This window comes from Poecilia reticulata, linkage group LG21 (genome assembly GCF_000633615.1).
Source record: "Poecilia reticulata strain Guanapo linkage group LG21, Guppy_female_1.0+MT, whole genome shotgun sequence".
In the NCBI taxonomy this organism is placed as follows: Eukaryota; Metazoa; Chordata; class Actinopteri; order Cyprinodontiformes; family Poeciliidae; genus Poecilia; species Poecilia reticulata.
The window spans coordinates 8,962,567-8,977,769 of NC_024351.1; the positions used below are offsets into that span (position 1 = coordinate 8,962,567).

The window sequence follows — 15,203 nt, forward strand, 5'->3', positions numbered from 1 at the left end:
CCTTACTGAGGTACTTCCTCCTTTGCGCGACCCGAGCGCCGAGAACTTCCACCTCCATCTGGGCTTGCTCAACAAGCTCCTGTAAACATTTCTTCTCACTCAGCCCGAGCCTGGAGGCCACAGCCTGTGCTTCGTTCACCGCCTGACCGAGCAGCTGCTGCCGGGCCTCCAGCTCTACACAAACGCTCAGGTGGTCAAACAGGAAACTCTGGGCCAGGTCTGGAGGTGGGCTGGCTCTCAGCGCAGAGGTCAGAGCGGGTCGCTGTTCTTCCACCCACTCTCTGGCATCTCTCAGCTGGGCCTCGACCCGGGAGAGATCCTCCAGAGTCTGAGCAGAGTCCTGAATCTTCTGCAGAATCAGGCTTTCCAGCTGGGCCCAGCGATGCTCCAGATGACCCACCTGGTTAAATGTAAACAGCTGCTGAAACAAATACCTTATATGGTGTGATTTCCTGAAATAGGGATGCAAGTTATCAATTAATGAGTTAATCTAAAGTTGGTTGATCTGATAAATTGACTAACGATTTATTGTTAAGCGGCAATCTGAGTTTTCTCTTGCATCAAGACTGCCTTTCCATAGCATAAATGGTCACATTGTTTATAATACGTATATGTTTAAGAAAAAAAACAAACTTTGCTCCATGAAGTGCAATGACACCCGACAGTCATTGGCATTGTGTTGTTTTTTTTTCCATCATGTTAAATTTTTAGTTTTTTATGCTGTCATCAAATCTTCCCCTTCACAGCACATCAATATTTGGTGGAGAAGTTAAAGCTGCTCCACCATTCAGTTCGGCTGATTGAGCACTACTAAGGTGGACCTTAACAAACTTGTCGTGTGCTTATATTTCAAAACAGAAACTCCATAAAGTGCATTTTCCATCCCAAACTGGATTTTGTTTGGTCCGTTTCTTTCTTGTTCTGGTATCCACCCGTCAACTTTTTTTGGGTATCAACTGACTCTGCATGAGTATGTCCACTGGCACCCTCTTCTGGTCGGAGGCCAAATTACACTAAAACGAGATCTAAATGGAAGTTATAAGTTGATTGATTGGAACTAATTTTAATCTAATAAACCACTAATCGACAATTAATCATAGTTTAATTGTTTGCATTCCAGTTCTGAATATCTTGGCATATATTTGATGGTAATGCGCTCACCTGCTGTTTGACCAGCTCCTTGTCTAGCAGACTTAGTCGAGGCAGGATGACTTGTCTCTGGTCCCTGAGGTCTTCTAGGGTTTCTTTCTGTTCATCTAGGTCACTGGCCAGTTTCCTCAGAGCCTCTAGATGCTCACTAGTGCTCTCAGTGTCAGCCCTACATACATAAATGGTGATTTTGAGGAATAAGGATGCTATAAAAGTGACAGTAAAATACAAGCTCCAAAGAACTTTTAATAGACCCAATTGTATGCACAAATAATTTATATGTATAATCAATATTAACACCTGGAAAATGAACTGAATAGATACCTGGCGAGATAGTCCCATTCTCTGGATACTTGATGGAAAAGTTCTTCCACAGCGGCGACGCTCTCCTGGTACTCTCCACTTCGCTGCATGTCCTCCCCTCGCTGCGCCTCCAGCTTTTCAGCCTGCTGGCCCAGCTCTATCCAGCCTCTCTTCAGCCTCCTTATCTCCTCCAGCGCAGGAGAGACCTGTCCGCCCGTCAACCTGCCGATGGCGTCACTCAAACGCGCTGCCTCAGACTGCTTCTCTCTAATCTGCTGTAGAAACTCCTGCAGGAAAGAAAGCAGATTATTCAACATTGGTGGAAGGCGAAATTGGCATTCGGGTGTTTCTATTTGTCAGTCTGACAACACACAGTATGGTCTGTGTTGCTTTGTTGTAAAACAAATATAAGAGAAAAACTTTTGATTGGCATTGTGGTGAAATATAACCATCAACTATCAGAAGTTTCAATTTCGACTTGGTGATTCTGTGTTTAGCTGTTCTCCATCTTGAACTGAGTCACTGACTGAGCTAATGCTGTCAATGCCCGGTTCTTCTCTTTGCACTTTTCTGTTTGCGCATAGAAAATAATCCTGGCTCAGTTCTTCAATTGAGTCTCTGGACAGATTCATAAAAGTGAACTTTGCATTTTTATTAGTGGTGAGACTTGATTAGCATTTTTAGTTAGTCTGTTATTGAGTTAATAACAGGGTCTGAAATTAAGACACTGCCGATAGACAATGGGGACATCTGTGCTTGCTGTAATATGTATTGCATTGAGATGGTATTTTAGGCTTAAATAGCTTCTTAAATAGGCCATCTCCTTTTTGTACAACTTGCACACAATAACAGTCTTTTCAAGCACCCCATCAGATCATTTTTGGAGCAAAAATTAACTCCCAGTTTCTACTGCTGCTGTTTGCAGATGCCGCTTGTGAATTAGATTTTTGAGGGTGCACACACTGACAAAGATTCTGGTCTGGGACTTTTGTAAGTTTAATCAATGTAACTAATTAAGCAAAATTAATGTGTTAAAGTCCCGGCCCTAGTTTTTTTTTAAGCTCAAGTAGCTCAGAGCTTCTTTGTTTAGCTACGACTCTTTCCTGTCTGTAGCTCTGGCTGACAATAACTCCTCGTTTTTCATTACCACAGAAAGTGTCCCTCACACAGTGTTTTTTTTTTCTGTGGCTCTTTCCTGTTTTGGCCCAAATGCACAAACAGTTACAAAAAAAAAGCCTGAGGGTAATTCTGCTGGAGAATTTTCCTTTCTAAAGGCATCTCTGTAAAATCAGTGAATTGGCATTTTGTGATTCATTTTATGATAAACTGAATTTGAGGACCATAATCTGAACTATAATCTGAATAGACTGAATTCAAAAGTATGATTGGATTTGAATCTACCTATTTGATTCAAAGTTAATGTATTTGAATTTAAGTTGCACAGGATTTATCAGACGAATCCAGGTTGTTTCAGTTTTTGGAGACATTGCAGAGTTACACAAACAGACTGACTGACATAATCAGATCTGGGGGAAAAAAACAGATGGTTTGCCTCTAAACTAATTAGCAAGGCTCCTCCTATTCCAACCATTTATTTGGAAAACACTGCAGGATTGAGCAGGCTCGTGAGTCAAATTGTGAGTTCCTTTTCCTGTAAAGTCTTTCCCTGTTTTGCTTTTTTGTTTCTTGTGGCACACTTATTAAATCTGAAGGCAGACAGACCTGTGCCTTATCCAGCTGGTTTTGTGCAATCTTTGGCTCCAACTCTGCAGGTCTCCTGATCAGGCTCTGAAGCTGCTGCTCCGTCTCTCTGAGCTGGGTCTCTAAATCCATCTTCTGCTCCTCGATCTCCCTCCAGTTGTCTGCCATCTCTTCACAAAGAAGCATTCGCTCCTCGATCTAACAGGAAACATACAAAAGAGTCGCACCAGTATAAACAAAGCGAAACATCTGCGTTTAATGTAAAGGCTTCCTGTAAGTGAACTGACCTGCAGCTTGATCTGCTGGATGGCTGCAGCAGCCTCCCTGACCCTCGGTTCGGACAGGTCGCACGCTGAACACACAAGCTGGAGGTACGTGCTGGCCTGTTCCTGGAGAGCTCGCTCCTGCTTCACCTGTTTGTAACATTTCTGTTCATTTCCTTCTCTCTCAACTGTGCAAAATAGCAACATTTCTCTCTATTTTTGACTATTCAAAAACATCTAATCATGCAAACTAAAAAAAAAAAATTATTGTAAGACTTTAAAAAACACATCATTTTTATTTAGTAAGAAGAAATGTGGTTCTTGACCTGCTGGACAGCTTCCTCGAGACTGAGAGATGGTTGTGGATGAGGGTCTAGTTTTTCTGAAGCAGAGTTTAGCCACGTCTGGCACTGCTGCAGCGTGTCCTGCAGACTGACATGTCTCTGCAGCTCGTGGTCCAGGCTCTGGTATACCTGCAGAAAAAGGAAAAAAAAGAAGAAGAAAAAGGTGTATAATACTACGTTTCACAACATCAGTAATGTGGATTCTTTGTAAGATACAGTAACTTGCTACTGTTTTCTCATTCTTTTGTGTTTTTGTGATTTTTTTTTAACAAAAGGCCTAAAAAGATAGTTGAGAAAAATCTGTGTGGCAGAAAAATAATTCTGAAAATGCAATGCCAGCAGTGATACAAGGTGGTGGCAGAAGTATGCTGTGGGAATAACATTTTCAGGAGGGAGAAGGAACTCACTGGATGATGAATGAAGCTAAACTTAGCGCAATGTAGGAAGAAAAGCTTCAACAGGATAGACAATAAAATGGTTTAGATCAAACCATATGCATGTGTCAGAAGGGCCCAGTCAAAGTCTGGACCAAAATCTATTTGAAAATCTGTACAAAGATTTATAAATATCCATTTAGGCCCCTCTCTGGCACCTTTGAAGACACAATAAATCACAGAGCCCCCCCCGCCTCCTGCCCAAAAAAAATCAGGCAGTTATGCAGCTTTGTATTTAACAGGTGTTGAATGTGGAGGCGTCCAAGCCCTCCAGGGGAGAGGGAAACATCACGGTCTGATTGACAGTGTTAATTTGAGAGTCTGAAAGGAGGAGCAAAGGGAGGGCCAAAGTGTTGGCAAACTGCCCCACGACTTTGGCAAGGGCTTGAAGTCTGGCGTGGTGGCAAGTGGCAGGCAGGATATTAGAGCTGTGTGGCGCTGGGACACAGTTGGCAGCCATTACAACGCTGGAGGCGCGCTTGTTGGGAAGCCAGCAGTGTCGCGGTAAAAAGTGGCTGGATCACACAATGCCAGATTGGGTGTGCGTGCGGTGGCGGAGGTGGTATCTCGGGACACGGGCGGGCTACGATGATGGAGGAGACGGTGCCAAAATGACAGAGTGGGGTTGGATTATGGGACTAGCCAGATCTACTGGATGGCTGTGTGTGATCATTTCTGGCTCAGGCATGAAAAAGTGGGGTTGACAAGGGATCTGTGGAGATTAATATGGAGAGATTGAGTTAGTGATGTTGGCTGGCGGGGTCTAAGTGCGGCTGCTGCTGCTGAGCTCTTCTTTGGCGGATTTAATTGGCTGTGCCCTCTAAAGCGGCACTGAAGGGCTGCCTTAACAGAGACGGGTTTAAGTGTCAAAACGGGTTGGGATTAAGTGGATACCTAGGCTGCTGGAATGCTATCAACCTCCTGTCTGTGCATGTGGTTGTTTTTACACATGTGGGCAACTAAACACTATACGCCACGGATAATAAATGTTTTATAGAACCGTACTCTTCTCTTATTTTCCTTTGCTCCCTCCTTTTTCGTTTGCAGTCTGCTCCTTACTCACCCTCTGCGCTGTGCTGCAGATGGCGGAGTAGCTGTCTCTGATGCCTTGTTGGTGAGTCTGGACCTGCTGTCTTAGTCGGCTCTGCACGCGATCGCTGCAGCCTTGCACCAGGCCCTCTCCCTGCTCTTTCAGAGCTGTCAGACGTTCTTCAAAACCCGCAATCTCCTCCATGGTGGCCTGAAGAAGGTCAAGTAAGAGGCTAACTTCAATGCAGAACAAGTCAGAGAGAACACTGCTTGGTGAGACGGACTTTCTCTAAACGTGAAGGACTTAATAAGAAAACACATGAAACGTAATTATGGAGAGGGAAACAGCTCTGCCTGCTAAATCTGTAACATTTGTTACAGATTTTTACAAAATATCCACACAGAAAATGAAGTAAGTGAACAAAGACATCAGCATTGTGATAACAAATAGCTCAGTAGCAATTATCCAATTAGGGCTTAAGCTGCATGATTTTGTCACCAACATGGCAATCGGCAGCAAAAGTGAAATAATGCGATTTGTCACCTTGTGTCTAGCCAGCTGTTGAGTCGCTGCTTCCAGGCTGACGCTCACGCTTGGATCTGGAGTAACCATCCTGCTGGACATCTGCAGCAGCCAGCGCTCCACTTCCTGCAGCTCGTTGTGGTAAGCTTCCTGTTCCTTCACCTGGCCTTCCAGGTTCTCCACATGAGCCTGGACGCCGCAGACGGCACAGAAGGAAAATGTAAACCAAGCAGATCAAGCCGTGCACTGGAAAAAAATTGTTTTGTTTCTTTATGTCGTTGAGTCAGAACTTGTTCCCAACCGTTGCAGCCTTGCAGAGAGCAGTGTAGTCCTTTTGTATCCTGTGCATTTTGTCTCTGATGGAGGGATAGTGGACAGAAGCCAGGAGAGCATCTCCTTTCTCCATCACAGACCTGATGGATCCATCATGGGACTGAACCATCTGTAAGAGAGCCTGAGGACACACACACAGAGATTTCTTTGATAATTAATATGTCAGCATGTAGGAAGCAAAACCCTGCTTTAAAACGAGACTATTATTTATAAAAGTTTGCTTTTTCACCACCCTTTCTTATCTTTGTTTGATGCTCCTGTTTTACCTTTTCTAATTTCATTTCAGGTATTTAATACTTCCACCTGTACTGTCCTTATACAGACTTACTTGAATCATGTTCACATTGGAGACCTTTGGGTTGATATAATCTTGTGACAATACTGTCAGCCCCACTGCTAAATAAACTTTAGCATCATTCCAGAAAAAGCTTCATCCATAAACTGTGTGCTGCTGTGTGGCGTCAACTTTCTTCTTCTGCGCAACCAGGTCAGACTGTAAACTGTTCACACCGAAGTAGCACTGTGGTTGGGTTGGGTTAAGTTAGTTGTATGAATGACCAGAAAAAAAAATAAAATAAGAAATTGGATTTCAGCAATAAAAAATAAAAAATGAATAGAGCATGAAGACCTGCTGTGTGAAGCCGTATTTATGGGCCATTTCGAGATTAGATTAAGACTCTCAACTGGATCAGCAGTTATTTTAAGTGTATTCACTTTTGAATTTTTCCAAGGTCACTCATGGCCAATTAAGATAATAGTATTCAGCTCCGTCTCACCTTTTAAATCACCAAAGTGTAAAATTTACTCACTGTTGAATTAATGGTCTGCATAAATTGTTTTTCCTGCCTTACCTTATACTTCGCCAGCTGAGCTCTGCGCTGGTAGAGTTCAGCCTTGGGCTCCACTGGCGTGCCGAGCACAGCCCTGGTCTCCACGAGCCACTGGACCTGAGCCTTGTACCGGTCCTGGAACTCCTTCGCGAGCAGCAGCGCTCTCTCCAGGAAGCTGCGCTCTTGCCTCAGTCCCCCGGCGAGCTCTTCCAGCTGGGCGAGACGCGCTTCGACTTCAGCTCCTAAACTTTCAGCTCCGGCCTCGTCCAGGAAGCCAGCTGCCTGCTCCGCGCGCTCCCTCAGGGATTTCAGGAGATTGTGGCCGTGCTGAAGATCAGACTGCAGGTTCTGGTTGAAAGACAGTAAAAATATGCAGAAGCATGCAAGTACTTTGAATGTTGTCTTACATTATAATCATAAATTTCAATGCAACTCATTCAGATGAGATTAAAACAAAGAACTACATAATAGCGAAAGCGAGAAAGATGATACATGGCTTTCGAAAACTTTCACAAATAAAAATGAAACAAAAAAATTGCAGTGTGCATTTGTATCTAGTTTCCTTTACTCTGAAGGTTCGTGTTTCAGCAGGATAACAATCCTTAACCTACAGCCAGAGCTCCAATGAAACGGTTTAGATCAAACTGTTGGAATGGACTAGTCAAAGTTCACATATAATCCAATTGAAAATCTGTGGCAAATTGCCGTTCATTGACCATCTCCATGCAATCTGAATGAGTTAAGATATTTTCAAAAAAAAAAAAGAAAAAGGCAAGCTTACCCAAAAGAGCTGGACTAGCAGCAGTTCAGACTTAGTTGGGATGGAAGCAAATTCACGCCACATTTTTCAGTTTATCATTAATGTGTCGTTTTCCTTCCCCTTCAAAATCATGCAGTGTTTTGTCTTGGTTTATGCAAAGTCCCAGTGTAAAAGGTCCTATGAGTATGAAGCCTTATTTATGCAAGGCTATCTTAGCATCGGGGCCATCAAGAACAAATAGAAAATTATACGTTTTCTTTATTTTAAGGAACATTTATCTCATAGCTTCAGTTACATTCAGTGCGCTATTTCTCTGTTTTTTATTTTTTTGTCCTTCACCTCCTGTGCTGCCCTGTGCCACAAACTGCCCTGGCAGGGCTTCTGAAAAGCTTTGAACCCATCAGGTAGGCTGACACCTCCATCCTGAAACGTGAAGAAGGATTGGGAGTTCATGGCGAGGAAGAACCGCAGTGAATAATATGAAAGGAGGACCCAATTATAAAGACCCTTAACAGGCAACAGTAGCTACGGGGGTTTCCAGGGCAACACTACACACCGCCACGCACACATGAACTGACCTCCCCTCGATGGGATGCCATACAGCTTTCATCATCGGCCTATTATTGGATGAGCAGAGACGGTAACCTCACACTCAAACAAGCTCGGCTCTCAATCCGGCTCTGTGGGGAACATAACGAGACCTGCGTGTGTTTGCACACGTCTCTGTGTCCTGCTTAATGCGACGCTGCAGGTCTGATCACCATCTCCGATGTTCCTGCCTTGTCACTTTAACAAGCAACATGCCTCATATTTAGATTTCATGAAACTCTGCGTCAAAGGAGGTCTTCAGCAATTACTATTTGTTGCAGAGTTGTATATTGTTCCTTATAGTTAATTATCTTCTCTTTCTGTCTAAATTTAAACTATTTCTTGTCTTATGGTGAGATTTCGCTTGCAGTTTTGGCTGAATGCGGTTAGCAATAAACTTCACTGAATTCTATTTCATTTTGATTGCTTTTTTTAAATCTATTTTTACAGCAGACACTTGGCTCAATTCTGTCTACATTGAGGCCTTAAGTCATTAGTTAGCACAATTCAGTGAACATTATCTGAAACACAAAGTGCCCTTTATGATTCAACTGTCTAGTACCTGCAATTACCCAAGTCAAGTTCTTTGTGTGCTGCATGTAATCATGAGCCTGAGAGCTTCTGGACTTTATTCTGGATGAGATTCTTTAATTAACTCTAATGTTTCTCCTTCAGTTCTGAAAATCAAGTTGATGAGCAACTCAAAATCTACAATTTTGCAAGAGTATTATCATTGTAAACCTGTAAATGCAAATTAGTTTCAAATCTAGGTTTTACTGTGCAAATCTCTTGCAACAGTAAAATGTTGCAATGTTTTTGTGTTATTTTATGTTTATCTGTAGGTCAGGTTATTTCCATTTAATCAATTGACTTGATTAAAAATTCTAGCGGTTATGCAATTTATTGACAAAAAACAGAATTTGTGAACTAACAAGGTTCATAAAATGTCATTTATCCACCAGTGACTTGCAGAAAGAATAAAAACCTTTTATGAAGACCACTTTACAAAAGTTACTCCAATGTCTGTATTCTTATAAGCAAAGTATAAAGTAATCAAGTGCCATTTAAAACAGCTAATTTTGTATGTTGAAACATCTGGCTCTAAAGCGATTTTACTTCACATGTTTGGACTTCAGCAGACTTCGGGCAATACTTGAAATGCAGAGATAGTAATTAGAATTACAGATTAACATGAATCAACTTAAGACCTTAATCAAGGCCACCACAACACATTAAAAAAATAAAAAATCACCCTGAACTATCAATTGCTGGCTTGAAAGAAGGTCTGGGTGCAAAAACCAATCTGTTTTTATTCATATTTAATTTTATTTTAAGGAAAATAACCAATTTCAGGAAATTATCTTTCACAGTTGTTCCATAAAAATGCAACAACTTTCAAATAAGCAAACATCCTTGACTGTTGCCAAATAGTAATTTTCTCCAAACCAACACATTTGTAACCAAAAATAAAGTTCAAAACCAGCTAATGGGCCTTAACACAGCTATTGACTTGTGGTCTGTGTGCCGGTGCGTAATCGTCCCGGCTCACTGAACATCCCAGCTTCCCTCACAACAGGAGACGAGTAAGTGATGAAGCACGCTCATGTGTCGTCTTCAGCACTAGAAGGACACATGTGGTGGCCGCGCATCTTCGGTCGCAATGCGGAGACAGAGCATCGATCCCTGAAAGGGGATTACGGCGAAGACCACACCAGATGATGTATCGCAAGTGTTGTGTGTGTGTGTGGGTGTGTGGTGCGACTGGCTTACAGGGAGGAAGATGAGGAGAGGCAAGATACTAAAGAACTGAAGTGGAAAAAATGTGTGAAGCCACATAGGACTTACAGGTTTTTTGGAGTTAAATCTGTTCAGGTTTGCGCTTCGTTTTTAGAGATAAAACGAGAAAAAACTGCGAGTGTATGTGTGCGTGCGCGTGTGTATGTGTGTGTGTGATGTGGAGCGGTAAGGGCACTGCATCAATTACAGCGTCTGTGCCAGCGGGTTCCTGACACCGACTCTTCTTCATCCTCTTACGCACAGTGGGAGGTCCCTCTCTGATACCGCGTTTCCTCTAAACCAGCACCAGCTTTGTCTTCATAAAGAGCCGATCGATACACACATAGCCATCAAACCCTCTGTGCGCTCGATGTGAACTAAGCCACACAAACAAAAGTGCAGATTTTTTTTCTTTTTACTGCAGCGAGTCTGGTGTCTGAGCAGCATTAAGACAAAAAAAAAAAGGTGTTGCTTTATACTTCTGTAATGTTCTTTAACTTGTCCTCTTCCCACAAACATTTCACTTGCCAAACGTTTCAGAATTGTTGATAATATTAGGAGGAACCAATTATTTCACTCAAGTTAAATTCTTGCCATTTTCTCAACCCGTGCAGTTTGGTGCGTCAAACACAAAGCGACAGTTCATACTAACCACACGCCGTGACATCTAACGTCATAAATAAATGCAGCCCAAACTTCGACTAACAGATCAATACCTCTAATTTCTTCATCTTCCTCTCCATGGCTTGCCGGTCCAGCGGTTCAGAGCGATCCGTCAGCGTTGTGAAGCTTTTCTGAGTCGAGCCAAGCCACTCGCTGAATGACATGCAGAGGCTTTCTGCCTCTTCCATGCTCTTCAGCTCCTCCTGCAGCTGCTTGATCATATCCTGAAATCAAGCAGGAGCAAAGGTTAGAAGATAGCTTTCCCAAAAACAAGATCACAAAGTTTAGATGAACAGCATTTAACACAAAGACACTTCAACGTATTTAATATGAGAAACAAAGAAAGAAACAGAGAGAAAGTTAATGAGAACCGACAAGGTTGTTGGTCACAAGCCTTTTGTTATTTTTATCTGTGGAGGAAAATTAACTGCAATGGGCTGGTTTAGATCAAAGCATATTTGTATTAAATTAACCCAAAATTGAGACTTCATTTGGTGGAAAGACATTAACACGTTTTGTTTCCAGTCGCTATGTGCTTTTTACAACTCTTAAAAATGCTCAAAACCATGAATCATCTTGCTTCTACGTCACAATTATCCACTACTGTCTGGTACGTTACAATGAATCATTAATAAATAAACTGAAGTTCATGGTTATAGTTCTGAGCTGAGAAAGTAGACAAAGAGGTTTTTTGTTCTTCAAAATATGATGGACTTTGTTTAAACCAGGTGACTTTTAAAAAAAAGATATTTGTATTAGACTTTTCAGCATTTGACTTTGGGGAAAATTCGAGAGGCATCCCATGTTCCTTTTCCTTTCAAGGTGTGAGATTTTTCCCAACAGTCTGACATCGGTCACTGCGGACCACTAGCTCTCTGATCCGGCGTCAAGGCAGAAAATACCTGCTTTCTCCCTTTCGCTTTCATCTGTTCAATGTCAATAGCTTCACTTCAAAGCAGCGTGGGTTTTCTTTTATATTTTGAAGCATTATCCACTTGACTGAGGTTTCAAGTCAATAGCAGCACAGGGTTAGAGAAAGCTTCTTGCAGGCTTGACACATTATTCACTCAACTTCCAAATCCTGCAGTGAGGAAGCTCCAATTAGCCAAAAGTGCTGAGTGCACACCTTTTTTTTTTTTTGAGTAGAAAGAGGTAACAGCTTCCCACCTCAGGCCCATATGGCCCCTACTTCCTGCTGGATAATTACAGGGATCCACAGGATGAGGGGGTGTTACCTGTGTGGCTGTAAGTAAATGCATGCCTAAGTCAATTTAAGCATTAAGAAAGGATAGGTGTGGCATTGGTTGGGAGTAAAGGCAAACCAACCAGCACATGCACTACATTCAGAAGCATGACTAGAGATGTTAGTGATAATAATAATAGCACAAAAAAATCTTTTTTACTCCCGATTCAAGGTGTGAGATTGCATTTAATTACAGCTTTAGTCCCCGACCAGGACAGCCCCATTGATTTTCCTTTAACCCCCACCCCACAGGGGGAGACAAATAAAGCGGCCAGACCTGAGAATACAGACAAAACAAGCTGGGCTCACAGAGGTAAGTCCCAGCGCTCCTTCAGCGGGGCACTACAGAAACACAAGCCCAAACTGGAGTGGATTTCATGGTGAGAAGAAGCACAATCATGTGTGAAAAGGCCCACTGTGGGCAGCGACATGCAGCAGTTCACATCGGTTTCTAATAATACCAAATGTCTGCGAAGCGAGCAGAATCGCACAGGAAGGCAATTGGCCAGGCTACATTTATGTGTCAATTAATATTTTGCGCGTATTGTATTCACCAGGAAATAAGCATGCCGTACAGAATCTGTATGAATATTTACACGTCAAAGTTTTCAATACAAAAAGTGGATGGTAGCCAGCAAATAATGCAATGAGATGACTGGAAACCAAAAAAAGTAAGTGATATGTGAACAGGTTGAAAAAATAATAAGCAACAACAACTAAAAATCCGAAAGTAAAGTTTAAAACCGATAAAAAAAAATATTCAAAAACCATTCGTTGAAAACATGAAAGGAAGTGAAAAACTCAACAGAATGCAGATATGATTCATTGAAATGACACGTATCAAACATCTGAGAGGGTCAGACCTGGATGCTGAGCAGAAGGGAGTGGTAGCGAGCGGTCAGCTGGGTGGCGGTCACACTGATTCGACTGCTGATGTAGGTTTCCTCCAGAACCTGCTGGGCCAGAGATGAGAGGCCATCGACTTCTCCCTGCCGCGCCAGCACCACCTCAAGGTACCCCTGAAAACAAGGACAGAGATAAACAAACCATATTCATTAAATTGATTGAAATCCTTTGAGAAACTATTATTTAATTGCCTGTTAGAACAGATTCAGAAAATATTGATGCAGGACAATTTTTCCAGGAGAGGAGACCAAGCAGAGGAATGCTGTAGTTTCACTTGGGATGTAAATAAGTTATGTGTAGCAGTGCAAAGTGGCAGATGCTTCATTGCTTTCTCTCTGACAGAGAAAAAAAAAAAAACTTTGGCGTTTACACTCTAGTGAATGCACCAGGAGTGGGTAAATTGGGAGTCAAGTTTGTGTGGCTGTCAGTCAAAAAGCAAATCTGAATCAATCTCATAACTGCAAAAAATGCTTAGGGATTCAATTAAAGTTATTACTATTTATATATAAAAGTTTTTTTGTACTGGGTATAGACTATTCATACTTGGAATATTTTATTAGAATTTATTGTGATATAAACCATCACAAAGTAGTGAAAAATTTTAAAGTGGAGGGGAAAATAATACATGGTGACATATTTTTCTCAAATAGGTTTAATTTAATGATTAAAATGTGATCTTGTTTTCTTCAATTTGTCACAAACTGGAGTTTAAAATAAATTGTCAGAAGACATCCCTTTCTCTCACCTGGAGTTTCTTGAGCTGACTCTGCTTGGTGTTTCTGTCGGACCTCCGGTTGTTTCTGATGCTTGCCATCTTCTCCGTGTCCTCCAGCCACTGAGCCAGGTTCAGGAACCTGTGACCCATCTGCCTCAGTCTTGTCAGCGCAGAGTGCAGCTGGGCCCGCGTCTCCTCCAGGCGGCTCTGGTAAGATGCCCACTCTCGCTTTGCGGTGTCCAGAGCTCGGTCTTCAATCTGAGGGACGCCCCAGGGGATCACTCTCTCTCTGCTGGTCAGCATCGAAGCCAACAAAGACTGACCCTTTGAGCAGCTTTCCTGCAAGCTCTAGAAAGCAAAAAACAAATATATATAAAACAGAAAAGTATGAATAAACTTTAAGGAAATGTGTGTTTTTAAAAGTGACCTATTATTCTTCCTTGAACAGGTTAGGATGGGAATATGCACAAAATAATTCTTAGATAATGAGATTTTAGTTTGGTCAGTTCTACCTATTTTGAGATCCTTTCATATTGAGCTGTTTTAGGGCCACCTGTCACCTTAAATACAAATAAGCTATATATTTAAATTCACATGTGAAATTGGCTGCAAACACATTGGGCAGAAGTAGAGCCTCCTGCACAACCAACAAAAATGCAGTAAGGGGTTTGTGGATGATAAGTCAACAACAAAACACTTGTCACTTCCAGCAGCCATTGTACAGCGCTTACAGTGGTAAAACCAACAAACCAAATGTGCTGGAGCTCAGCTTGGGTTGCTAGGTAATGGGGCTGGGCTTGGCTGGTGTTGCTAGGTAACAGTCCCCATCAAATGGGCTCATTGTCCAGACACCATAATCATTAACTTATTGCCAAAAAATATCTGGGTGTTTTTTAAAAAAAAAAAAACTACTTGGACTGTTTATAGAAGCAGTAGAGACCCAAATGGAAGCATAAAATGAGCAAAATGTGAATTTTGCATACCAGGTCCCCTATAATGTTCGACTTGCACACACAATACACCACTTTTAGACAATTACTGACCTGAAGCTGCTGCAGTGTTTTTTCAAGTGTATCCACGTTTCCCTCTGGATGAGACAGCAAAGCCAGAGATGCCTGTTCCTGCTCCAGCCAGTCTTCAAACACATGCAGTCCTCGCTGATATTCCTGATGGACCATAACCAGCTCCTTTGCCTTACTTACAGCATTCTGCAAGGTCACAGATGTTAAGACACATCAATGTAAGATTGGATTTTTCTACTCCAGTGTTCTGCACAATGTGTTTCAAATCGCTAATGTCAAACATATGTGGGAAGAGAATACAAAACAGGCAAAAATGTTAAGATTATACAAAGCAGGAATGAACACCAATTCAAATATTTTTAGAGGAGAAATCTAATCTGATGTTGGCGGTAGGTACCTTAGCTTTTTCTTTCAGCGCGTTGTATCTACTCTGCAGCTGATGAACCTCCTGCTGAGTTGTGTAATGTTCTGTCATGTTGGAGCCTTTTGTGGCGATAGTCTCCAGAGGACTGCTATGACTCAAAACCTCCTCGTAGAGAAGCTAAAATATAAATACACACAGGTAAGGCAATCATTCAAAAGATTTGAGTACATATTTAAATGCATAAAATTGTGTAACAA

General features: G+C 42.0%; 1 protein-coding gene across 9 annotated transcripts in view; it reads right to left on the bottom strand.

Annotated features, from left to right (window-relative positions):
• Positions 1-15,203, bottom strand: part of syne1a (spectrin repeat containing, nuclear envelope 1a) — a 146,447-nt gene that overhangs the window by 51,187 nt on the left and 80,057 nt on the right. For all 9 annotated transcript variants that reach the window (XM_017302163.1, XM_017302170.1, XM_017302166.1 and 6 more), the window contains 15 exons: positions 14,980-15,123; positions 14,604-14,768; positions 13,591-13,908; positions 12,803-12,958; positions 10,750-10,920; positions 6,931-7,257; positions 6,048-6,200; positions 5,768-5,935; positions 5,258-5,434; positions 3,743-3,889; positions 3,441-3,566; positions 3,175-3,351; positions 1,474-1,739; positions 1,162-1,318; positions 2-400 (listed from right to left, as the gene is read on the bottom strand). In XM_017302163.1, the coding sequence (XP_017157652.1) occupies positions 2-400; positions 1,162-1,318; positions 1,474-1,739; positions 3,175-3,351; positions 3,441-3,566; positions 3,743-3,889; positions 5,258-5,434; positions 5,768-5,935; positions 6,048-6,200; positions 6,931-7,257; positions 10,750-10,920; positions 12,803-12,958; positions 13,591-13,908; positions 14,604-14,768; positions 14,980-15,123 (3,051 nt within the window). The remainder of the gene's footprint in view (position 1; positions 401-1,161; positions 1,319-1,473; positions 1,740-3,174; positions 3,352-3,440; positions 3,567-3,742; positions 3,890-5,257; positions 5,435-5,767; positions 5,936-6,047; positions 6,201-6,930; positions 7,258-10,749; positions 10,921-12,802; positions 12,959-13,590; positions 13,909-14,603; positions 14,769-14,979; positions 15,124-15,203) is intronic.